Below are 26,142 nucleotides of genomic sequence, written 5' to 3' on the forward strand. Positions count from 1 at the left end.
CCATTTCGCAATGAATAAATATAGAATCGCTGTTTTATTTACAATTTTGTCTGACAACTTGAGGTAAAAGTGGCTAGCCTGGTTGTATTTATTAGCCTATAGATCAGTGGCTAGGCTAACAGTCAGACACAGGGATTCCCAATGTCTGTAGGACAGATTTATGGGGCGTATGCTGGGTTTTGTAGTGAGAGAACACTGAAGAATGAAAACGTGAAAAGAATATGAAATTGTGAATTCTGGCTGAGGAGTATAATACTGCACTATCATACTGCAGACACCACAAGTAGCAAATTAGAGTCTGGCCTTAAGGTGGAACGCCCTGTTAATAATGCTGTAAGCTTTTTACACTTTAACGTTATACATAGTTTAAAAAGATTCAGATGTTTTGCAAATTATTACCCAAGTCAGGTCATGCTATGGCAGTTGTGATGCTGATAAGCTACACAAGAACCACAATACAGATTTAATGGAGTTGAAGGCTACTGACAGCAACAGGAATTTGCATGCATATGCACACCACATATTTGACTACCAGTGACATTTATTCACCCCTGCAGGCCTGAAACAAACTGATCTGAGATCAGTGTGAAACGCAGTGAAGAATTAGTTAGAATTTTTTTTTTAACCCCAAAAGCATAACGTAACTATATTTTTGCAGACAATGCATGAGAAGTGTTCTGGCTGCAGTAGCAAGGCCTTGCCACTAGGGGTCAAAACAAGGCAGGCTAATTACCCATATCTCCAATTTGACTTGTTCGTATGTAACCTAATATATTTGAATGTGTCCACATTGAATCATCAGTGTTCATCCAAAAGATAAAGCCATCCCAGAAGAGCACCCTGCTGAAATAATACTGCTTAGATCAGCATGAATTTAATGCTGGATTGTGCTGGTCTGGCGCTGCTTTAGCTGGTCACCCAGCATAGTCATGCTGGTTGGCCAGCACACCAGCATCCAAAACATAACATATTGCTGCTGTCTTGCAAAAACCTTGCATCTCCATCATGTTTTATTGTTATTATTTTTCGCATCATTTGAAAAGTTCAGTTGTATTTCATGAACAATTTATGATAAACAGACCAATAGAAATGCTCTAAAATGACTTGGAAATTAATTTCTTCCTTCTCCTGGACAGCTAGCACTCTGAACGTATGAGGTTTTGTGTCTACAACAGCAGTAAGCTGGTTTTGCCCTTTACCAGACTGCAATTTCACAAAGCAGGATTTCTAAGCCACATCGCCATATAAGCCAAAAGTCAAGCCTGTCCAATACGATAAATTCCTACTAGACAAGCCTCAACTTTGAGCTGAGGTTGTTAGGTTATGTAGCTAATTGTTTGACACCCCCCAGCTATGCTAGTCTATGCTGGTTTTTCTCGGTTACTGCAGCCAAAACTTTAAAAATAGCCTAGATTTAAGAAGAAACCCTTGTGTCCTTGATAATACTGAGCGTACAAGTGGACAAGTCGGCCTACTGTTTACCTGATCCGACTAACCAGCTCATTAACAGCCCGTTATAGATCTAAAGTGGCTGTGTTAAAGTAGGAAAAGCGCTAAAAAGCTCAGGGCAGAGGGCCTTCAGGACTGGGTTTGAGAACCACTGCACTATTTGGAGTACTAACACTAAGAAGTGCGCAACTACGCCAATTGGAACTCAGCCCAAGAAAAAAACACGTGAAGAAAGCATGGCTGCATTTGGGACAGGGGCAGCAGCGCTTCCGTCTTGGTGCTTGTTGTCCCGCCCTCCTTCGAGCTCATTGGTTCGTTTAGTGTTACGTAACGCCACGTCCGGCCGTGTCTCTGTTTGATTGGACTGCAGAGTCCGTCTGGACGACAGTCAAGTTTTCTCCTTCGCTCCTCACCCGGTCGTTTGTTTTGCCGAGCGGTTCTGCAGAGGCGGGCAAAATATTAAGTTGTTCTCACAGTTTAAATCCGCCACTTAATGCTGTAGTGAGATTTGAACGTTATAGATCTTCTCAGCGACCGGGAGAGCCTCCACGATCCCTGCTAGATGTGTAAGCAAGTCAACTTACCATAGTAGTAAGTTAACTGAGCTGTTTTTTTAAAATTTCATATTATTTATTTGTTGTCATAGGAATAATAGCTGCTTCCTAAGAAGTTAAGTTCTTAAGTTCTTGGACTGAATTACACCAAGTGACCATTCATTCACCAAGAAGGTAAGAAGGGACTATGCTGTAATGAAGCTGTGCTTGACCATGTTTAAAGGGGATATTCCATAAATGATTCAAATGTTCTAGATAATTCAGGCCTTGAGATGTAAACAGTCATTCGGAGTGGTTTGGTCGGCAATGGTTAATTTTAGAGAAACTTAACAACCTTAGATGTCTTTACAGTGGTGGTGAATGGAACCAGACGCCAGACTGTCTACAACACGAGTAGCTACAGTCATTTTATATGCTATCCAGAACGTTTTTGGCAGAAAAACACTTTGAGGAAAGCACTGTGCATGTATCTCTCTGCCATGAGTGGCTTTGGAAAACACATTTTAGGCTAAAATGTCACAAAACTAGCATAAACAACTATGCATGCAAGCAGCAAATGTAACCGTTTCATACAATAATTTTCTGTGAGAGTTTTTTAGAGGCATTTCAGCTTTTTTGGCTTGGTGTGTCTGGTTCCTATCACTACCACCGGTGTTAACAGTTCTTGATCTGTAAGTTTCTCTAGAACGAAGAACTTCACATCAAACCACTTGGAATCACTTTGTTTACGTCGTAGTCATTTAATTATGCAGGCATTTTTAACACATCACCTTTAAGTCACAGTGCTAACTCTGAACGTCTTGAGTCATTAGTGACTCCCTGAAGCATAGGCAGAAACATGGAATGACAGCTCAATGCAACTGAAGAGTCACAGGTTTAATACGAGGAAGTTGCAACAGGAACAGCTGGAATGAAGGGCTGTGAAAAAGTATTTGCCCCCTCCCTGATTTTCTCATTTGTCCCAGTGAATGTTTTCCTTCAATAAATAGTGATTTAAAAAGTGGGTTTTGTGCTTGATAAGCCTCTCTTTATGTAATATTACATTTTGTTCAACATATGCAGTAACAGAGAAAGCCAGGATAGGTTTGATCTTTGTTCTTGTCAAAACTGCGGGTTAAAGAATGAACATGGAAATGTGAGTTACTGATCGTCATGCAGAGGTCATCAGTTCCAGTCCTGGAAGGCCAGAGTCCAGCTGACTCAAAGCCTAAATCAGCTACTGAAGTAGGAACCAGGTTCAGTATGCATGCAGAGACACAGTAATTAACTGTGCTGACCCCTACTGTAGTGTGTTGTTATTACTGCATAATATCACAGCATCAGTAATTGTGTTTACTTGCTTCCCCAGAGCCTCTGCCCGTCTCTCTCTGCCCCTCCTGTGCTCCTCGTCTCTGGGCTGAATGCTCCAGGCTTTGCCTCGGCTGAACAGAGCGGTGGGGAGGATTCGCTGTGTGGGAGCTCACGTCACCAGCATGGCCCGAAACGGTAGCGGCTCTTCCGCGGAGGACGGAGGAGCCGTGACAGCTGCTATTCTCATCATCGGCGATGAGATCCTCAAGGTGAGGAGGCGGCAGATTCCATGTATTGTAAGTCAGACAGGATGTGTCATCAATGATCTGATATTCATATCACAGAGTATCATGACTGTGCAGTGTGATGAGAATACTGAGTTTTCCTTTGGGAAAAAAATGACAGCTATATGAATACATAGTGATAACTATGTCGCTTGAGTCTATAAGAATAGTCTGTAATTACTTTATTCAGTAGTAGCTCATGCATACAGTATAATCTGAACAAAGTAATGAACTAGACACCAGAAGACATTTTAGAGCTTTTATTCAAGATTTCAAGTATTCTAGGAGAGCAACAAGTTATTAAAAGAGGAGAAATGTATAACAATTATATGTTTAGTCATTTCTTGTGACGTTATCTGCCTTGAGACTTGATCACCACTTTTCAAATATGATGAACCACAGATGTATTTATTTCTACAGATGTTTTATTACTATAGATGTTACTATAGATATACTTAATAATACAGTTGTTAATATAGATGTATTTGCTTCTACAGTGTTTACTACTATAGATGTTAGTACAGATGTGTTTACTATTACAGATGTGACTACAGATGTTTACTACTACAAATTTTACTACTGAGATTTGCCACTACATACGTATATAGTACTACAGATGTTACTACTACATGTATTTACTAGTACAAATGTCAATACAGTAATACTACAGGTGTATTTAGTACTACAGATAAATGTGTACAGTTTCTCAGTCATTTTATACTCATCTACAGCTCTGTTCATTATATTGTACATGAGATATTCATGTTTGTGGTTGTTCTGTGTGAGTCAGGGTCACACGACGGACACCAACAGTGCCTTTTTGTGCCAAGGTCTGCGGAAGCTGGGCGTCGCCGTGCAGCGGATCACCGTGGTGCCGGACGTCCGGGAGGTCATCGCCGAGGAAGTGGCCCGGCTGTCCCCCTCCGTCACCCACCTCATCACGTCTGGAGGGATCGGCCCCACACACGATGACGTCACCTTTGAGAGTGTTGCCATGGCGTTTGGCGAGGGCCTGCGAGCCCACCCAGAGCTGACCAGGCTGCTGGAGGTGTACTTTGGTGAAGTCGATCCAAAGAGTGCCACCATAAAACTGGCTATGGTGCCTGAGTCAGCGAAGCTGAACCACGGCACTGACCCAAAGACAGGCCAACAGCTCCGCTACCCGCTGGTTAGCGTTCGCAACGTGTACATCTTCCCTGGCATCCCGTCTCTGCTGGAGCGTGCCTTCGACAGCCTTGCGCATCTGTTTGCTGGCTCCGGAACAACATTCCACACACGGGAGGTGTTCGTGAACGCTGATGAGGCAGACATAGCGCCCGTCCTGAGCCGGCTACAGGCAGACTGGGGAAAGCGGGTGGCCCTGGGCTCATACCCAGACTGGCTGAGCAACTACCACCGGGTCAGGCTGGTGCTAGACTCGGACAGCGTGGAGGAGGTAGAGAGAGCTCGGGCTCAGGTTGAGGAGAAACTGCCAAAAGGGAGCATTGTCCGGCTTATTACTGACCCTGTGTCCATTGTCACTGAGGAGGTTTACTCACTTTCCAACAGCGGTAAGTGGCCAGGAGGCACACATGGAGAAGAATTTGCAGATTTCAAAAAAGTACATGAAAGGCTGTCAGTTGTGCTACCGTTGATGCTAGATGCTCAAAAGTTTAGGGATACTTTGTTTTCTGTTCTGTAATGTAGAATAAAAATTTTCGAACATTAATATTAAATACTCCTAGCAGATTTTTGGCAACTAGGATTTTGCCTTACAGTAACAAAGGTTTCCATTAAAAAGCCATTAAAAAGGGAAAAATCAACATCACATCTACTGTGATACGCATACTACTGAAAAGACAACAGGCCTTTTACCATATGTACCAAATATGCAGTCAGAACTATATTAATTGATGTGATGTGAAAATTCATTGTAAATATGATAAAATTTATATAATGAATATCATACATATAGCATCAAAATGTCAACAATAATGGCTTATGGAAGTTTTTAAAGTGGAAATGAAAGCCACACCCACCTTTTAAGAGCTCCTGTATCTCCACAACTAATTACAATACACACCTAAAAGTTTTGCGTCGTTTGGACACAGTGGCATTATCTCATGAAAGTAAGTAAATCTGAGATGGTCAGTTAGAATGCTTTCAGTCATTTCACAGGGTTTGACCCAGAGAGAAATAATAGAATAGAGTAATAGATTAAGTTGTTTTGAGGATAGAACAAAGACCCTTTAGTTTTGCCTTTTCTGATGGGATGTTGAGTCATTTTGTATTTTTTTTGGATCAGGGTTACAGTAACACTGACTAATGCCTTTTAACTGGAAATATCTGTTTGATTTCTAGGAAATCAAATCGCTTGCTGTTTTAGATTACGGTTTGCAACGATTCCTGTGAAATTCTAATTTGGAACATTCTGTTGGGGAATGTACATTAGAACTAAAGCCCTTAAAGTACATTTTATTTTCTCACACCTGCAAAAAAACAGAGAATATACTGAAATTCTGTTTGGACTCAATAATACAATAATACAGGTCAACATTATCACTAAATAAGCCATTAGATTATGGTAAATTCCCCACTTTTTCTGGGGGTTTCCTGAGAAAAATGAAAAATGAATTTAAAGCAAAAGTGAAATTGGGAAAATGTAATACTTTATGGTTTCTTATAGACATCCATATCTGAATTTCAGAGAACCTCTATAATAAAGGAAAAAATTCATGTAAAATGTGGATTTGTAGCTCATTTACTCACTTGTTCAGCAGTCTGACGTTTCTCCACAAGGGGGCGCTATAAGCATGCAAGTCACTGTTGTGCGCATCATTTAATGAACTTGGAATCTCAGAAATTCACAGGTGTGCCGTGAGAAATTTCAGAATGGGAGGTGAACTCATTTATTAACCAAAGATGTTGATTTTTAGATATAGTTTTGGCTTCGTGTCTGTTAAGGAAAACCAGGTATAGAGTTGTGGAGAATGTTTTGGTGTGCAGAACACTTACGCATGCAAATGGAAGAAAAAAAAATTTGAAGTGGTCACACTGCTAGAAAAGTGAAAATAGTGCACTTTTTTCAAAAAGGAGAATGTACCTTTGTCCAAACTGTCACACACCTACTGCCATTAAGATGAAGCTTCCTTTCTAATGTCCCGTAGGATCGCCACTGGGGGAGAAAGTGGCAGCAGCTCTGAGGACGATAGAGACAGCGCTGGATCAGTATTCAGCTAATGAGATCTGTGTCGGCTTCAACGGGGGAAAAGACTGCACAGCCTTGCTGCATCTGTATTACGCTGCTCTGAAACGGTGAGAGATATAAGTGAGGAAAGTTTTGGGTTGGTGCCGCTTGATATTGTGACCATCTCATGGATGTTGTTGGTAATTACGGGGGAATTCCATCCTATTTTTAACATCTCTAGGTAATTAAATAAAGCCTTTTGTTGAAAAATGATTTATTATATCAGAATTATTTAGTGGTGGTGGTAGGAACCAGACATCCACCTCTAAAAGCGCTGTCACAAAGTTATTAAATTGTTATGAATACACTACCTGATGCCTGAGTTTTGAAGCTTTTGGCTCGAAACATATTTTTGAAATCCATTCATGGTGGAGAGATACTTGCAGGGCGCTGTGAGGCAAAATAGTCCCTAAAGAAAAAGTGTTTTCAGATTTGACCATCATCAGCGATGATGTCACATGGATCATGTATCGTGAAAATGTCCAAGTATCATGATATACCATTTTTTCCCACATTGCCCACCTCTAGCACTGCTTGCATCCTCAGGCAGCATCAGTTGCGAACACTTCGTCGTTTGTTAGCGAATAATGGCAGTAAGAAAAGTCCAGGGAAGGGTCAGATATATGTTGTGAACTCATTTGACATTGAAAGACAATCTCTGAAGTTTACTTCCTACGGCACATTCACCACATAATAGCCACGTTTACATGCAGCCTAATAATCCGTTAATAATCCGACTAATAGCTCAACTGGAATTTAACACATCCATGTAAACACCTCAATCGGACTAGACTAGTCCAATTGCGGCCATTTGGAATACAATTTCTATCCGATTGAAGAAGGTTGCGTAATCCTGTAAAAGATCTGTTAAATAGAATAATGCCTGTATCCGATTACATTCCCATTCGGAAAGTTTAATTACGTTCTGCGCATGTGCGCCACATCATAGCGAAAGTTTGTAATGTTCAGCATGGCGGGAGCAGAAACTGGTCTGCAGAGGAGACGAAGTTTATGTTCTGATCTTTAAAAGATGGCGGTGTGACCAGCGTCCAGTTTATGCGTCTCAGAACACGACGTCTTCCTCTCGGCCTTCTTTCTTAAGTACGTGTGAAGGACGTCTGACATCATTTTAGACATTAAGTCACTAAAAACACACACAATGCTCGTCTCAATCGGACTGGACTCACACGGTGCTCGTTGTCATGGTAACGGCTACACCGAGTGTTTCTCTACACATTCCTGCAATTTTGGTTCGGATTACCTTTAGCGTGTAAACGGATCATCAGATTGTTGAGTGAGCATAAACACCTCCGCCTTAATCTATAACCTAAATGTATTCAGTCAGATTAGCAGACGTTTTTGCATGTAAACGCAGTCAGTGGATAGATACGTTTTAAATGGCTTTGGAACTTAAAAAACAAACATTTTGCTTCAGATCGTCCTCATTTTTGCCCAGTGAACAGGCTCTGGGTTTGAAAAAAGACTGCAGGAATGACGTCACTGACCAGTAATGACATTATTAAGTTGTATCCAAGGTTCATTTAGCTCCATCACAAAGCATGCAGCGGAGAATATGAAAGTCATTATGAGTAATAAACCATAAAGCATAAAGAACACAGCAACTGTTTGTTTCTCAGATTATAAAGGAATGCATATGGGTTAAAGTGTGGGCTGATGATTCTGCAGTTCAGTAAAAATGCAGTCAGTTTGCTGACAGAATCATCCTGATCTTTTTGGTCACCATGACGACTCCAGTTCTGTCACTGTAGCTGTTCCAGAATAACAGCTCATATCTTCATAATCTTGTCCAAACTCCAGATAAGGAAAGGGGTATTTGGGCTACATCCACCTTACAACCCTCATTGCTCAATTCTGATTATCTCAGATCCAGTCTTTCTAACTGGATGGTTCATATTAGTGTAGGTAAGTGACTCGAATCTAAAGTGACCCACCTGGGGGTCTTTCCCAAAGCAGGATTTCTCAGTTTAGCCAGATAACATAAGCCCAAAGTCAAGCTCATCCAATAGGAAAAGAGTTGAAGTACTGTACATAACTATTAGACAGTCCTCATCTTTGGGCTTAAGTTATCTGGCTAACTGAGATCCATCTTTGTGAAAAACCCTCCTTGGGCACTTCACTTAACTAGTATCTGGATTGTGTCCTGATAAGATTTTAACACCTGTAGTCAAATGTGTCTCCGGTTCGTTGGATTGAAATCCGATGGCTGTGTGGGATGGAATATGCTTAATTAATAGGAAGGCATTCTCAGAGCAGTTTGGATATTTGTTTGAATATAGCATGTGTGTTGTAAACATTGTGACCCCTGGTTCCTGTAAGTCCTCTGTAGTTTGTTTAGCGCAGTATTGTCTGTCCACATTGCTGTCCGTAATTGTCTTCCTCGCAGACACAGATCACGTGACTAGTGGCATACTGCATGGGGAGTGGGTTTGATTGTACTGGGAGGGCTTTTGGCTGGTCAGTGTTTCTTGGAGAGACGGATGCGTTAACACTGCTGTAATGTGGCTCAAATGCATCCCAGACCAGCTCCTGAAGTGGTTCGATTGGATTTGAATCCGTTTTAAATTATTCTTGTGTGAGGTTACACTTGTATTTTTGTGTGGCTTCATTTTTTTGGCTGGCTTCCTCCACATATAATCCTGGTACTAAAGATGCATAAAGTGACCAGGTGTAAAATCAGATCTGTGCCACTTTAGTCTGGTAACATGAACAGCCTACCAGAAGCATCCTAACTAGACTAAAGCTGCCTTTCCACTGCACAGTATGGCTCGACTGGCTTTTAGCACCAGCTACTTTGTTTTGCACTGCAGATATACAGTCGTACCCTCTCAGTGGAGCTGGTCAGACACTGTAAGAAATAAAGGTACCGTGCAAGTCAATTTTTTGCTCATTAAGATTAAGATCAAGTGACCCTTATTAGTCCCACAATGGGTAAATTTCAACTCCGCGTTTTACCCATCCGTGCAGTGAAACACCACATACACATTAGTGAGCACGCACACTAAGGGGCAGTAAGCGTACTTGCCCGGAACGGTGGGCAGCCCTATTTACGGTGCCTTGGGAGCAGTTGGGGGTTAGGTGCCTTGCTCAAGGGCACTTCAGTTATGTACTGTTGGCTTAGAGGATCGAACTGGTCACAGGGCTGGTCCCCTAACCTCCAGCCCACAACTGCCCCCAGTCAAATTTACAAACAAAGTAAATTTACCCTCAAAAGAACAAGGTTTTAAGGTCCAAGTGTGCATGTTAAATTCCTTTTTCCAGGTAAAAAGTACATATTTGTACCTTTTCATAACTTAATGTTTTAAAAATAAAAAGCCTGGAGATGAGATGGGGAGTGTGGAGTCAACTTAGAGAATGTAATTTCATTGGATATTAAATGTACAGTTATGTTGAATGTACAGTTATGTTCCCTGACCAAAGGTACTGATATGTACCCTTGAGGGTTCCATCCCAGTGAGAAGCAGGGTATTGCACCAGTAACAGTTTCATCCCTTTATTTCTGAGAGTAGCGACACCGCATGAAACTGCCATGACATGAGGGAGCCATATTTGTTGTTGAAATAGCAAAACAGGAGAGTTTGGGAAAAATTACATCAGAGTTCACACAACGTGGCGATTCTGGTTGCTCAAAAAAGGCGACGCAAGAGGACACGCTAACCTGGTGGCCCACGTTAGCATATGTGCTTAGTGGTTCTCTCTGACAAATTCGTAATCTGTAGCGTTTTTACATCACATTTTGGTATCGGCTCAGCTCACTTGGAACCTCGACAGAGGTGGTATCACAAGTAGTACCCAGTACCAGGTGGCAGATTTGCCTAGTGGAAAGCCAAAAAAAGGTGAGTAGACTCAAGTCAAGTCGAGTCAAGCCCGTATCGTGCAGTAGAAAAGCAGCTTTAATTTCCTGACACTGTTCCTAACTTGCCCTGTGATGGATTGGCGACCTGTCCAGGGTGTATCCTGCTTTCCGCCCAGTGACCACAGGGATAGGCTCCAGTACCCCCCCCGCGACCCTGAGGGATAAGCTTAGAAAGTGTGTGTGTGTTTGTTCCTAACTTTAGGACAATGTCAGTGGTGTTCCAACTTTTATTTCTAGTTTGGCTTCTACTATTAGCTGCTCTGAAAAGAGATGCCTCCGTTAAACTGCAGGGGGCGCAGTCACAATATTCTTTTTTGATTTTTTACAAAAGTAGCTGTCTGTATTATGACTTACATTTGTGTTTACATTATTTTGATTGTTGTGTCTACCAAGCTTGGTAAAGGATAACAATTAATTAACAATTAACAATCAATTATTGGTCTAGATTGAGTAATTTAGGTTTTCCTACCTTGAGATAAGATGCTGTAGAATAAGATATACCTCTTAAATAAATATAATTAGAAATATACATCCTAAAATGGTCATATTTGGATGGCAAATGATCCTAGTGGTACTGTTTAAAATATGCCTGTTGTAGATTTTTGTTAAAGTTGAAACTCATTGTAAAAGCCATTAACAGTCATGTTTGTAGACTAAGCACAAACCTCTATTGGTTTACCTGCTTCGTATATGCTCTGCTCTAATGCATGGAACGTCCTGTATGTACAGTGTTTCTGCTCGCACTGTGTTACTGAGTGTATCGCCCAAGCATGATATTAATTAAAGGAGAGGATGTTTCAATGTCGCCGTCTCTTTCAGGCACCATCCCGACAGTAAAGACAGAGTGAAAGCTCTCTACATCCGAATCATGTCCCCCTTCCCTGAAATGGAAAGGTTCCTACAGGACACTATAAAAAGGTAAGAGAGTTATACACCCATTTAAATGAAAATAATAGTAAAATTTCTTTACAAATTTTCAGTCATGTTAAATCTTTAAATCGCCTTTTAACGCGGTTCTCAATTAAATAATTGTTATTTTACGTAATAATTTTAATTGATTGCTCAAAAACGTTGTGTTTACTTATTTATTTATTTTAGTTATTTCATTTTGCACAAATTTATCAACCTATTTAGTTTTTAGTCACTGTATGCCCTGTATCGTCTTGCTCGGCCACACTGCAAGTGAGAATGGAGTTGTAATAACCCTTGATTAACTGGTTGATAGCTTTTGGTTAGTGGGTCTTAACTCAGACCACATTAGGCTCACAGTTTGGCGTGTTTTGGTTGATGTTTACAGATATGACCTGGACCTGGTCTCAGTGGAGGGCAGTATTCGGCAGGCTCTGAGCGAGGTCCAGGAGAAAAGGCCGGAGCTTAGAGCTGTTTTGATGGGGACCAGGCGCACAGACCCTTACTCTCGCACACTCGCTCCATTCTCTCCTACAGACCCAGGCTGGCCGGACTATATGAGGGTCAACCCATTACTGGTAAACACACACAAACTCAGTGGCCAGTTTTTTCCTTATAATATGTCCAGTTGTGATAAGGTGCTGGTCCAGTTGTTTTACTCAGTTAGTTGACTGACTATAGCATGAATTATACATATTTTAATGGACTGCCGGCTTTGCATGGCACAGTCACTAAAAGAGGCACTAATTGCTGAGAGTCTGCTGACCCTTTCGCTGGGTGCAGGCCAGTGTAGTGGCTTATCTGCTAAGAATCTCCATGCAGATGTACACAGGTGCAACTCTGTTATTAACAGATGACCAGCACAATAAAACCGCATATTTGGCTGATTATACTTTTTTATGTAAGCCCGTTTATCATTCTGTTAGCTTCAAGATTTTGAGAGAGTCAAAATAATGATGAATGAACATTCATCGAAAACGTACATCATTGCGACAAAAAAGACATTGTTTCAACATATTTTCTCAATTTTCTGACATATTAAGTGATTATTTTGACTTGCTGTACATTTTTGGCTGGTGGTTTGTGCTGAACTTGAGTGCCAAGTGCATTTGGAAACAAAATATTGTAAAACCCCAAATTTTTAATGCACGCATTCAAGTCATTTGGGAACTGCAACATTTTAAGTGTAAAATCTTTTTGTAATTTTTGGATTTTCCCCCAATTTTCTCCCCAGATTAGTTGTTTACAATTCCACCCACTAGTTAGGACTCCCCAATCACACGATACCACCAACACTTGGAGAGTAAAGGCTAACACAGGCTTCCTCCGAGACCTGTGAAGCACCACTGCATCAACATTTAGCATCGGCAGGGATCAAAGCATAAAACAGCCAGACTTTCAGTACGTGCTGTTAAGAGTCGTTTGGAAACTAAAAAAAAATTTGGCAAAACTTTTGATAATGTTATTAAAAATGAACTCAAATAGCAAAAATGAGGAAATACCAGTTTAAAACATCTGCTTGGTTTTAGATTTTTTATTTCCTTGATCAGGTTAAGAATAATGGGACATGGATAATTGGTGCTTTATTTTCCTCAAAAACAAAATAAAAGTGTTTGAAAATCATTCTATTTTCATTAAAGGCACAAATAATTGCAGCCAAAAATGAAACAGGTTTTTCACTGGCATTAAAGAGTGCGCAGTCAGTTTTTACTAGGTAGTTAATTATAATAACCTCCTCCCAGTATTTTGTGCTTATTGTTGCCATCAGGAGGAAACCTTGTATCTCAAACTGGTAACATAGCAGGTAAAGGAAAAATGTGTTTAACTTTGAATGGCAGTTCATTTTGGAGCATTTTTCTTGCTCCATTCATCATGAAATTTAACACAATGTAAATGGCAACTGACATTTTCAAATTATGTTATTTTGTCCCAACAGTTTTGATATCCAATGAACAAAAAAGTGCAAAATAGCAGCATCCACCACTATGGCCTTAGTATGGGTGCTAAAGGGCTGTCGCACCTCTTTAGTAAATCATGATGGTTACTTTTTAAAAAAACATCATCCACACCAGCAGCATCTCTGTATCCACACGAGAACACAAAAACATGGAAAAATTGCTTGTATGAGCATGCCGGCTCTGTAGGTGGAGATAATACCCCATAAAGTGTGATGCACCCCATGAAAAGCCTTTTGAGGCAGTGTACAAACTTTAGAGCAAGCCGCAAAGCAGAGATTTTCTCACAACGTGATGGTGGACTTTGTACCTGCAGGCCTTCAGATCTCTGTAATTTGAGGTTTCACACAGAATCAAAGTTAGATTTTTGCTTGAAAAATAAAAGCTTTGAAAAGCAAAAGAACATGTACTGCTCGCTGGCATGGGGGTTGTTTACACTGCTGTCCGCCCAGTCCTGATCAGGCAGAGAGGGTGTTTTTTGCAGCTTTCCACCCCATTTGATTATGAGGTTAGGATTTATTTTGAATCTGACTTTGTTTAATAATCGCAAAGACACAGATCTTTAGACTCATTGAGGCAACTTTTAATATGTGCTGTCAAGATGATCCACATTTAAAAGAACTGAGTGCAGTGCATTGTGTGGTTTAATGAAAAGGTAAAGCCAAATTCAATTATGAGCAGGATTATGACTCCCAAATTACCCTTAAACCACTCCCAGCTCAGAGAAACAGCCTAGTTGGCAGTCATATTTCAGACATAGCTCTGCATACTTAACTCTCCTATTATCTTTGACAATTGACACCTTTCAGGGTTTTAACAGCTCTAAATAAATTATCTGTAGACCCATTTTTCATTGGGGTCTAATTGACCCCAGGCTCTGTTAGCTGTAAAAACATAGGGAATTTCAACAGTTTACACACACTTGTTTTGGTTGTTGTGGATAATATTGAACTTTATAATCGTCAAACTTTGCTCTGCTTTAGGGCACCAACCTAACATGACTACACCTGTAGTAGTGCGAGAACCACTGATAATTCACACAATGTCTGGGGAGTGGGACATAATTTTCATGAAAACAGGAATGTTCATAAGTGAGAAGAGCTACAGACATGCGCAAGTTTATGGAGTGATGTCAGTGTTTCCAAAAATCTGTGATTTGCCTGTCTACACGAAAAAACTCAATTTTCAAAAATATCCATATACAGGGCCGAAATCTACCCTGTAGGTTAGCCAATTTAACCAGACCTCTTTTTTCCTAAGCAGATTCGTTTTCGGCGAGATAATTTGGCTACAAGTCAACTGAACACAGGTTTCCTCCTTACACCGAACAGTCGCATGTCCAGTATCTGAAGTTTGCTTCTTTAGTTTTTCACTGGAGGCTAATGTAGCTAATGGAAGTAATGGACGTTTATGGTCACCAGTTAGCTCTGTGCACACTGCAAACCAAAATCATCACATTTTCCTCAAACTGTGTAGCTCTTTCTCAAACACACGTGCTTATGTGGCACTGAATGATATACTTCTATCTAGGAAAATAATGATGGTGGTTATAAGCCTCCAGCTTGTTAGCTGTTCGTTGGTACTACCTCATTCACCAATTCTTAGGAAGAAACTTCTTTATAAAACCCACTTGTATAGTTTTAACAAAACTGAGATTTTCGTTGGGAGTGACAAGGCTGGACAAGATTAGAAATGAGCAGATCAGAGGGACAGTGAAGGTGGAGCAGTTAGGAGATAAAGCCAGAGAGGCCAGGTTGAGATGGTTTGGACATGTGTTGAGGAGGAATAGTGGATATATTGGGCAAAGAATGTTGGAGATGGAGCTGCCAGGTAGAAGGAGAAGAGGTAGACCTCAGAGAAGGTTTATGGATGTAGTGAAGGTGGACATGGAGATGGTTGGTGTGAAAGTAGAGGAGGCAGTGGATAGGGCAAGATGGAGGCAGATGATCCGCTGTGGCGACCCCTAAAGGGAACAGCCGAAAGAAGAAGTATAGTTTTAACAAACGTTCTTACGTTCATCAATGTTTTCTTATTTGGGATTATTTTGGAATCCACATGCACTCGAGCACAAAGGTGTGAAAAGTTCTGCGTGTTTTTTTTTTTTTTCTTCCCAGACTTTTTTTTATTGTTAGAAATAAAGGTTCTGGGCAGGCAGATTTTTTGTTCATCAAGGTACAAACAATGTACTCTCAAAGGTACAACAGTGGTTTTAAGGTCCAACTGTGAACCTTAAGTTTTTCCAGATGAAAAGTTCATATTTGTACCTTTTCATATTCTAATGTTTTAAAGCAGAACAATAAAATAAAAAGTCTGGAAATGGGACGGGGTGTGTGGAGTCAGTACAACTTAGAAAATATAATTTCAGTGGATTATTATTATGGAACAGTTATGTTCCCTGATTAAAAGTACTGAGATGTGCCCTTGATGGTGCCACCCCAGTGGTACCTCCCTTGTTTTTTTAACTTAACACTTAAGGTGTGAAATTAAGTGTGCAGACTTGCAGTTTGGGTAAAACTAAAGTTGAAAGGCTGTTTTTAATTGTGGTTCATGCATGTTCGCATGTCTTAAAATCACATTTAGGTAGAGAAACTGTGAATCTAATCCCAATAACACTACATGTTCGAGACGTCCTTATATGCAAAAGCTCTGAAAGCACATTGTCTGATCAGGTCTTCATGTTTAGTGTGCTGGAGTTTGTTGAGAAGATTGTGAAATGTAGTAAATTGCAGAATAACATTTATATTGATGTCAACAAGACTAATAACAATGAAATAATAATAATGAAAATAATAATAATGAAAGTAATTAGCACTTCCCCAGGGGTTGCACAGTGCTAGTCAACTGATTAGGTTAATGAGCAGCAGATGCTGTTTTGTATGGCAAAATGTTTTTGCCTCTGTTTTGCCCCAGGGCCACAGTCCAGGTCACAGTCGAGGTCAGCTGGGTGAAGCGGTTCATGATATGAATTTGTGTGATTTCTAAAAGAAAAAGGGGAAGACTGGCTACGGTTTTACTTCTTCTTTTATATGTTGTTTTTTTTTCCTTCACAAAACTGAAGGCCCTATTTTGGGAATAACACCAAAGGCCACTTACCTAAACCTTTCAGGTGGCGTGTGCTTTTAACAATAGTCTGGAAAAAGAAAACTGTCAGATCTTTGTTTATAATGAACTCTTCATACCAAGGAAAACACTTTGCTGAAAAATGAATGAGTGTTAAGTTTTAAATTTACCCAAATGATTAGCACATAGCAGGGGTGGTGGTGTATTAGTGTGTGTTGCACTGGTACGGGTAGATCAGACACAGCAGAGCTGCTGGACTGAGAACCAAAAATATCCGGCCAACAGTGTCCTGTGACCACTGATGAAGGACTAGAGGATGACCAACACAAACTGTGCAGCAGCTGATGAGCTATCGTCTCTGACTTTACATCTACAAGGTGGACCACTGAGGTAGGAGTGTCTAATAGAATGAACAGGAGGTGGATAACAGTGTTTAACAGTAACAGTGTTCACTTTAGCAGTACTACTGTGATCCACTCTGATCCACTCGTACCAGCACAACATACCACCACCACGTCAGTGTTATTGCAGTGCTGAGAATGATTCACCTCCCAAATATTTACATTGTTAACAGACGAAAAATGTACCTGCACAGAACCTTTATTTCTAACAGTGTAGCTGTCAAGAAGCTGCAAATAAAACAAAGAAGCTGTTGGTCTTCTCAGAAGATTGGACTGGCCACCCCAGAGTCCAGCCCCCAACATCACTGAATTTGTTTTGCTTAACTTGGATTGTGAGAGGCTGAAAATGCAACCAACTTCTAATACTGAACTTTGGAGGTGTAGAAAAATATCCCCAGTGAGTTTCCTGAAACGAATGGAAGTTTAATGGGTGGACACACTAAATACTGAATAATTTACTATTAGATTTATTTGTTGAGGCTGTCGCTTCAAGATAGAAATGATTAAAAAAAAGAAAAAGAAGGGTGGTCTCTGACTTCTGCACAGTATTGCATATGACTCAGTTAAATGATATACGACAGTGTACACACACATTCTCAATACAACTACTCAATACAAGACGATCAACAAAACCTTGCGACAAAACAGAGACCAACTCTTCAGTCAATTATCTCACACACACACACACACACACCCACATGTGATGAAGTGAAGGCAATAAACGGTGAATAATGATGAATGGGCTTTCAGAGTCTGTTGTGCAGCAACTCAATCATTTTAATCAATGCTGCTTATGTAACTGAAACAGCAGACAAAAATGCGTGTCAAAATTACAAATGATCCTTACTTTACTTCTCAAACTTTCTGCTGTTAATGGCTGTGTCTGTTAGCCTGGTAAAAAGCTCCCATCTCATGAGATTTTCTTTCGATTTCTTCCATTGATTTGAACGCGGGATCATGTAATTGCTCGAGGAGGCCGTGGAAAATGGAAGTAGAAACCATGACGGTGGCTGGTGCTGTTGAGATTAGCATTAATGCTCCTGTGTTAACAGTCAGAACTGGTCGGCACACCTCAGTGTCATAAACACATGTGCTTTAAAGGTTTTTGCCCTTTTACTTTGTAAATACGATGCCATACAAATGCCGTTTGGAGGCCTCTTATGTTTCTGTCAAAGTGAAATGGATTTCCAGTTTTTTCCCCCCTTAAAAAAGGTATTTTGTGTTTAAATGGCATTTTATTTTGGCAGTTATACTCTTTTTCCTACATTGTTTTTATGTGCTATCTATTTAATTTCAACATGCCCATTTTCTCAGAGAGAAGTTAGACTGGTAACTTGGTAAACAAACCAGACGCTCCATAAGGAACAGATCTATATGTGGGTTTTGTTGGGTAATTGAGGTTTTGAAGAACAAGGTAACAAAGTATACAGAGAAACAGTTGGACTACAGTCTGTAGACTAGAACTACTATATGGTCATTGGAGCTGATAAAATGGACAGTGACTGTAGCTACAAGGAGGTGGACTTAATGAAGTGGTCATTATTATGAGGTTATATAAAAATGGGTTTTTGCAACTTTGCAACTCATACTTGTGAGATACCATCTCATAATAATGATCCTGTCTCATAATAGAGGGATCTTGCAAAATGGAGAGATTCTCATAATTATGATCTGCTATAACTGCTTTATATCAACAAAACATGTTTCTTCCGTAGTTGAAATGTAATAGCGAAAACCAAACATTACTTAGACAACACAAGAATGATACAAGGCCAGGTGTTCAGGCTTTTGAGAGGCAGCATTTTCAGCTGTATAGTAAAGCTACTACATATACAGTACTGTGCAAACTCAGAGAGCACCCTTCAATGATCTAATATCCAGACATCCATATTTTTATGGACGACCATCTAGTAGGCTTAGAAATTCTGTAGCATGGCTGAAGATGAAGGCTTCATACTTGTAGTTTGGTTTTCTTTGACTAGACCGAAGCAGAAAAATATACACTGCGGCATTTTAGTTCTGGTTTGCTCAGCATTCACAATGACTTATTTAACAGTGAACCAAAGGATGTAAGCAAAAATGATACAAGTAAAAGGTTGGACAGCAACTGATTGGGAAAGTTTTCTGGCATGCATTAACTGTGATAATGTCCAGTGAACTTTCTGAATCATGCTGTTGTCTGTGGCTTTGTTTATGTCTGGTTTTAACTAGACATAATAAACAATGAGCCACAAAACTACCTGCCTTACTTGATCAAAGAACCAAATGGGTTCTCCAAGCAGTCTTGACTGTTCTAATGAACAAAGTGTGAAAACAGAGCTATTGCACCAGGGTTTGTTTTAAACCAACCAGACCTGCCAAGTCTGCAACCCCAAGTGATTTACCGACAGTATTTTCCTCATAGTGCTCGGCAATATGTACCAACTTTACAGCAAAAGCAGCATGAGCTGTTCCCTTGAGCTCTAGTAGTAAAGCTGAGCTACTCAGACAGTGATGGATAGATGGACAAATAGAGAAGGAAACAGTGAGGAGATGATGCAGTTGCAGATGGACGTATGATCATTTTTCATGTTTGAGGAGTCAGTGACTCATATAATTTCATGTTTGAATACTCGACCACAAAAACTCAAAATGCCTATCATTTAATGTTCACAAGCCTTTGTGTTGGACCAAATCTGTGGAGCACAATGCAAGTTAATGCTCATTTGAGGTTGTGTTTCTGTCTGTTTCTGTTCAGGACTGGACATATCATGACATCTGGTCATTCCTGAGGACCCTGTATGTGCCCTACTGTATTCTGTACGACAAAGGGTGAGGCTCCTTTCAACTTCTCCTCATAAAGCATCCCAGGGCTCGACCTGCTGGGCTGAACATCGGTGAAAAATGACTAATAATGTCTGTTTCCTTATCACATTTAAAATACAGGAACGTTATGCTGCTGTATAGCGTTACGCGTCCACTAACACTATCACTCATTTCACTGCGCCAGATCTCTCTGCTCGCCGCTGGTGTCCAGTTCTTGTATGATAAACAGGGGAAAAGAACAGGAACCATGTCAACATCTCACTTTATAACCATGCTGTTTGCTGTTTCTTATATTTATTAGATGTTGCAGCTTACAGTGAAAATAAAATGTAGACATATCTGTTAGTTTCTACACTCACTGTCCATTTCATCAGCTCCACTTACGATATAGACGCCCTTTTAGTTCTACAATTACAGACTGTAGTCCATCTGTTTCTCTGCATAGTGTTAGCCCCCTTTTACCTTGTTCTTCAGTGGTCAGGACCTCCATGGACCCTCACAGAGCAGGTGGTGGATCATTCTCAGCACTGCAGTAACACTGATGTGTTAGTGTGAGTGGCTCAGACACAGCAGGAATGTTTAAACACCTCAGTGTCACAGCTGGACTGAGAATATTCCACCAACCAAAAATATCCAGCCAACAGTGTCCTAGCCTTTTAGGCTTTCTTAATGTGAAGGAGTCGTTCACATTGCCAGTCAGTTAGCTCACTCAGCTTCACTAGCAAGCCAGCTATCTTGGTCCACAAGCTTCGTACGATTACTGTACTGACCATTTTCCTTCCAAACCTTTACTGAGAGAAGTTATAGGCATATGGGAAGGTTTGGGCACCCCTGGTCAATTTATGCCTTTTGTTGATTTTTCTAGTAAATATGAATTTAACATATTGGGAAATATTTTAATGACTTTAACATATTGGAAAAAGTAATCAGGCACATTTTATAACACACAAACTTAATTTCACCTGGGGCATTCCAAGTTTTGCATACGACTGTATGTAAAAAGATATCTTCATTATTACGTTAAACTGTCGTGGATTCAAGACCTACTGGGGAAAACGTTACATTTACCATTCATGATGAAAGCCAGGCTGCTCTTACCTGATGGGCTAAATTCAAGGTGGTGGCCACGCTCATTTGCATAAAGTTGAAATCCACTGAACTGGTTTGCCAGATGGCGATGCAGGTTTTGCGGCAGAAGTTGCAAGTGGACATGTAGAGTCATGGGACTCAACATGGAGCATTTCCTTAGTCCAACACAGTCATTTACTGCTGTAAGGTTAAAGTTGAAGGTTATGCTACATTATTAGTAAGTGGCTTATTTTATATTTAAATTATTTGAGAGTTTGTTCTGTTTATATGAGTTTATAACTACTGAAAATTGACTATTCATGTCAGCCACTAAACCCCTTAAATTATATTGAAATTTCTTGCTGCTTAAAATGAATGATAATTTCGTTTAGGCCTTATTTGTATAGTCAGTCTGTACCTTTGTCTCTCCTGTAGCTACACGTCACTGGGCAGTATGGACAACACCTTCAGGAACCCTTCACTAAAAGTGGTGGATGGCAGGGGCGTGACCCGCTATAGACCCGCCTACCAGCTGGAGAAAGAAGAAGAAGAGCGCAACTCAAGAGCATGAAGATATGAAACATGGCAAACAGCAAGACAAACTGAAAGGACCGTTGCCTTTTTTTAACTCCGCAGTCATGAAGAGTGTATGCGTGTCTGTGAGAGGGAGATACAGATGTGGTTGCCTCATCAAATGTGATTCGTTTTAAATGACTTTATTCTTTCTGTTTGAATCATTTGAAGTTGTTTACCTGTGTATGTGTATGTATATGGGCACGAAAGCGAGATGTACGTGTATAAATGTACAAATAGAGTTATAACAATACATCTTCACTATGACCAGCCATTGCGCCATCACTGTGGATTTCCTTGAACGCTGACAGACTGAACAGGAGAACGAGATCCTGTATTGAAATTACACTTAAATGAATGAAAGATGCTTTTTCCCCTCAGTTGCTTAAGCAAGATACACAAACATAGAAACTGCCAGGAAGAGAGCTATAAATGCACATACAGCATAGTTTAAAGAGAATAAATTAAATGAAGCATTTCTAGCAGAGTACAGTGATATTTACATTCATTACATACACTGATCAGGCATGACATTATGAGCACCTCCTTGTTTCTACGCTCATTGTCCATTTTATCAGCTCCACTTACTGTATAGCTGCACTTTGTAGTTCTACAGTTACAGACTGTAGTCCATCTGTTTCTCTGATACTTTATTAGCCCGCTTTACCCTGGTCTTCAGTGGTCAGGACCCCCATGGACCCTCACAGCGCAGGTATTATTTGTGTGGTGGACCATTCTCAGCACTGCAGTAACACTGACATGGTGGTTTGTTAGTGTGTGTTGTGCTGGTACGAGTGGATCAGACACATTTTCCATTCACTGTCCACTCTGTTAGACACTCCTACCTTGTCAGTCCACCTTCTAGATGTAAAGTCAGAGACAGTAGCTCATCTGCTGCTGCCCAGTTTGTGTTGGGCATCCTCTAGTCCTTCATCAGTGGTCACAGGACGGTGTTGGCTGGATGTTTTTGGTTGGTGGACTATTCTCAGTCCAGCAGTGACACTGAGGTGTTTAAAAACTCCAGCAGTGCTGCTGTCTCTGATCCACTCAGACCAACACAACATCTGTGTTGGTGCAGTGCTGAGAATGATCCACCACCCAAATAGTACCTGCTCTTTGAGGGTCCATGGGGGTCCTGACCACTGAAGAACAGGGTAAAGGGGGCTAATAAAGTATCAGAGAAACAGATGGACTACAGTCTGTAACTGTAGAACTACAAAGTGCAACTAAATAGGAAGTGGAGCTGATAAAATGACAATAAGCGCAGAAACAAGGAGGTGGTCGTAATGTCAGGCCTGATCGGTGTATATTAATGAGTAACGAGTGTATATTGTGATGAGTGGTAAACACACTGTGATGCTTGGTGTATACTTCATATCATTATTCATTAAATTACAAACCCCTTCTTTAGTACATATTTTAAAAATCTCATTTAATATATTTGTTCCGTTGATGTTTGAAAACCATTCCTAATCAATACGAGAGAATTAAACATAAACCTGCCCATGAGTTTCATTATAATTCCCTAATATTTCATACGTCGATCATTTAGAATCTGCATTGTACTGTAAAGCATGTGAGCAATTATACATATTCACTCACCTATTTACGTGAAAAGGTTTCAAGTTTATCCAAATGGTCTGAATTCTCTTGAACTACAAGAGAAGACGCAGTTATAGACACTGTTAAGCAATGCTGGTGATACGCTTTGGTGAGTTATGGTTTATTAAAAAAAATGATATATATGTACAAGTTTTATATATTTTATATTTTTAACCCTGTACCAAGCCATCGGGCTGCTGGCAGGCCCAAAGATTTATTACACACACTTCTATAAGCTAGGAAAAGCTCCATTAGTTTGCAGTGGAGTCCCTGCAGTTACTGAATAATAATCCTTCGTTTCATTGCCGCCTGCAATGTTAAGGGGTTTCTTATATTTGATGTAAAGTCATTATTGTTGACAATACAAAATGCAACTATTAGGCCTTATTTTTAGTACATCTTCAATATATATTAGTGCCATGAAGCAGTACTGATTGAGTTATTGAGTGTAAAGTCATGAACAAATGCCTGGCTTTTTAACTCCTCAGTCTAACGAGTCAGTAAGTGTGTTTCGGGGACACTTTGTTGTTGACATAAACGTGTCATTATGCCTTTGAGTTGTCAGCACTGTAATACCAGTATGTGTCATGACGGATGATGTAGTGTTTGATGTCATGACAGCTTATAGCACACAGTAATGTCTGCACGGTAATACCACACTGTCATAATCTGCCGTGACATTACTGGATGAGGAGCGTTCCACTGTTACCCTCATTCTTAAGTGTGTGGAAGTTTCTTGAATAGGCTTGCCATGTGCTTAGGAACGTTATCCGCATCCATATACATCGATCAGGCATGACATTATGAGCATCCCCTTGTTTCTATGGTCATTGTCGGCTCCACTTACTCTATAGCTGCACTTTGTAGTTCTACAGTTACAGACTGTAGTCCATCTGTTTCTCTGATACTTTGTTACCCCCTTTTACCCTGTTCTTCAGTGGTCAGGACCCCCATGGACCCTCACAGAGCAGGTACTATTTGGGTGGTGGATCATTCTAAGCACTGCAGTAACACTGATGTGGTGGTAGTGTGTTAGTATGTGTTGCACTGGTACAAGTGGATCAGGCCCAGCTGTGCTGTTGGGGTTTTTAAACACCTCAGTGTCGCTGCTGGAGCTGATAAAAGGGACAATGAGTGTAGAAACAAGGAGGTGGTCACAATGTTAGGCCTGATCGGTGAATGTATTGTGAAGCATGCGCTAAGCATCACTGAGTCTTAACTGAGTGTAACTGTACTGTCCATGAAATTACAATGAATATTTCATGAGAAACATTAGCAGGTATATATAGTGCAGTCGCCTCCATCCTATAACTATTTTACTTTTTTGCATATATTGACAAAAAGTTGTTGAATTTACATGTTTCCAGTGTCTACACTCGTTCCACACAATGAAATATGTTACATCAACTTAAGGTCTTTAACATAGTAATTATGCTGACGTGACATATTTCATTGATGTTTTACCAATGCACATCTTTGAATCCTGTCAATTTAAGGCAACCTGTAGGAAACCTTTTATGTCATTTAAAAAATTCCAGTTACTCTTTGCATTGTTTCAGAATTCCACAATGAATGGACCCACAAAAATGGCCTAAAATTAAAAGCTATTACATTAACTTCCAATACAAGTTATGAATGTTTTTTTTCTCCTGGCTTCTCTCCTGTGTGTGCAAATTGACCAGATATAGTAGAACATATGATACTTTTTGTCTACTATGTGATGAATACTATTCTTTCATCCACATTAATCTTTCTGGAGTTCTGTTTTAGTGGTATTTAGAGTGGAAGTTTGCAATAGCCTAGATCAGAGGTCACTAATAGGCAGACCACGGTGATAAATACTATGGAGAATTATTTAACTTTGATGGGGTGGTCCTATTTTAATCAGCGTAACTTTTCTATCCTTTACGGGAGCTTTAGACCAATCGCATTCGTTGTTAATATCACACGTAACACGCATAAAGGGGAGAGGCGAGGAGAGAGACAGCAGTCGGAGAAGAAAGTGAGCCAGATTATTTTGCGTGTCGTGCTCTAAAAAGAGAAAACTGATGTGATTATTTGATGTGATCTTCAGTTGTTGAGTGTATAAGATGTTGATATACCTACTAGGCTACTTCAATTTACAGTATATGGCGCTGATTCATGATGCAAGTCAGACATTATGATCTTCCGGACCTTCGCTTGAGGATGTTTTCTCTAACTGGACCTTATTGAACTTTAATTGAATTAAAGACCCCTGGACTAGATGTTAAAACGTTTTATTTGATGTTATTATTCAATGTTAAACAGTCCAGTATTCAGTCCTTGAGTCGGACACCACTACTGAATAACACTGTGCAGCGCAATGCAGTGTACAGCCACACGGGGGCGGCATTCTCACATTAGAAATATTTGCACTTCTGATTGCGATAAATTACAGTTTTTTTCTGTCCTGGCTGAATTGAATCAGTGCGTATCGACCCCCCATCCCCCCTTCTTCCCCGTGTGGAAATGAGTCAACGGTGTGGCAGCGAGGATCGATGCAGGGCAATCTAATAAAGCGGCTGGCTGAGGGTTACACCTCCAATTAGCAGCGCTCACAGCTCAGCATCGCTCCGAAGCGCTGATGGAGCCAGACACTGATCAGGACAATAATAACTGCTTTAAGCACTGATCACATAATCAAAGCGCTGATTTAAAGCAAGGAAATCAATCAAACTTTCATCTGTGCCAGGAATGAGCAGCTTTCAGATGTTCAGGTGTGTTAGAGGAGACACGTGCCCTGCAGCCTTAACCGGGGTGGATTACTGACTGGGCCAGTGGGTTCAGTGGGGTCAGTGCACAGGGGCGCTGCCCTGTTGGTTGCCACGAGCAAAAAAGAGGAACTAAACATATTTAGGTGTATATTTTTGATATACAGGATTGGGCAAAAGTTTTAGACACCTGAGAGAATTACATTTAAAAAGCTGCTTATCCAGTCAGTATGTGTTTGTTTATTGCTTTTAAACCATATTACAATAAATACAAATAACACAAGGCATAAACGATCTTGGCAAGTGAAAAGATCTCAAGTCTACCTGATATACACTGCTCAAAAAAATAAAGGGAACACT

At 40.4% G+C, this 26,142-nt stretch overlaps 1 protein-coding gene across 3 annotated transcripts; it reads left to right on the forward strand.

The window, feature by feature from the left end:
• Positions 1–1,847: 1,847 nt before the first annotated feature.
• On the forward strand, positions 1,848–21,720 carry flad1 (flavin adenine dinucleotide synthetase 1). 3 transcript variants are annotated; one of them, XM_017724477.2, is made up of 9 exons: positions 1,848–2,015; positions 2,096–2,177; positions 3,352–3,562; positions 4,368–5,127; positions 6,724–6,871; positions 11,497–11,595; positions 11,975–12,164; positions 19,740–19,813; positions 21,311–21,720. In XM_017724477.2, exons 3-9 carry the CDS (start codon positions 3,404–3,406, stop codon positions 21,444–21,446), a joined length of 1,566 nt encoding a protein of 521 aa, XP_017579966.1. In that variant the 5' UTR covers positions 1,848–2,015; positions 2,096–2,177; positions 3,352–3,403; the 3' UTR covers positions 21,447–21,720. The 3 variants fall into 3 exon arrangements, with proteins under 3 accessions (XP_017579966.1, XP_017579967.1, XP_017579968.1); XM_017724478.2 differs by having other exon boundaries at positions 2,105–2,177; XM_017724479.2 differs by lacking the exon at positions 2,096–2,177 and having other exon boundaries at positions 1,848–2,040.
• The last annotated feature ends 4,422 nt before the right edge of the window (positions 21,721–26,142 follow it).

The sequence above is a fragment of the Pygocentrus nattereri genome, chromosome 3 (assembly GCF_015220715.1).
Source record: "Pygocentrus nattereri isolate fPygNat1 chromosome 3, fPygNat1.pri, whole genome shotgun sequence".
NCBI lineage: Eukaryota > Metazoa > Chordata > Actinopteri > Characiformes > Serrasalmidae > Pygocentrus > Pygocentrus nattereri.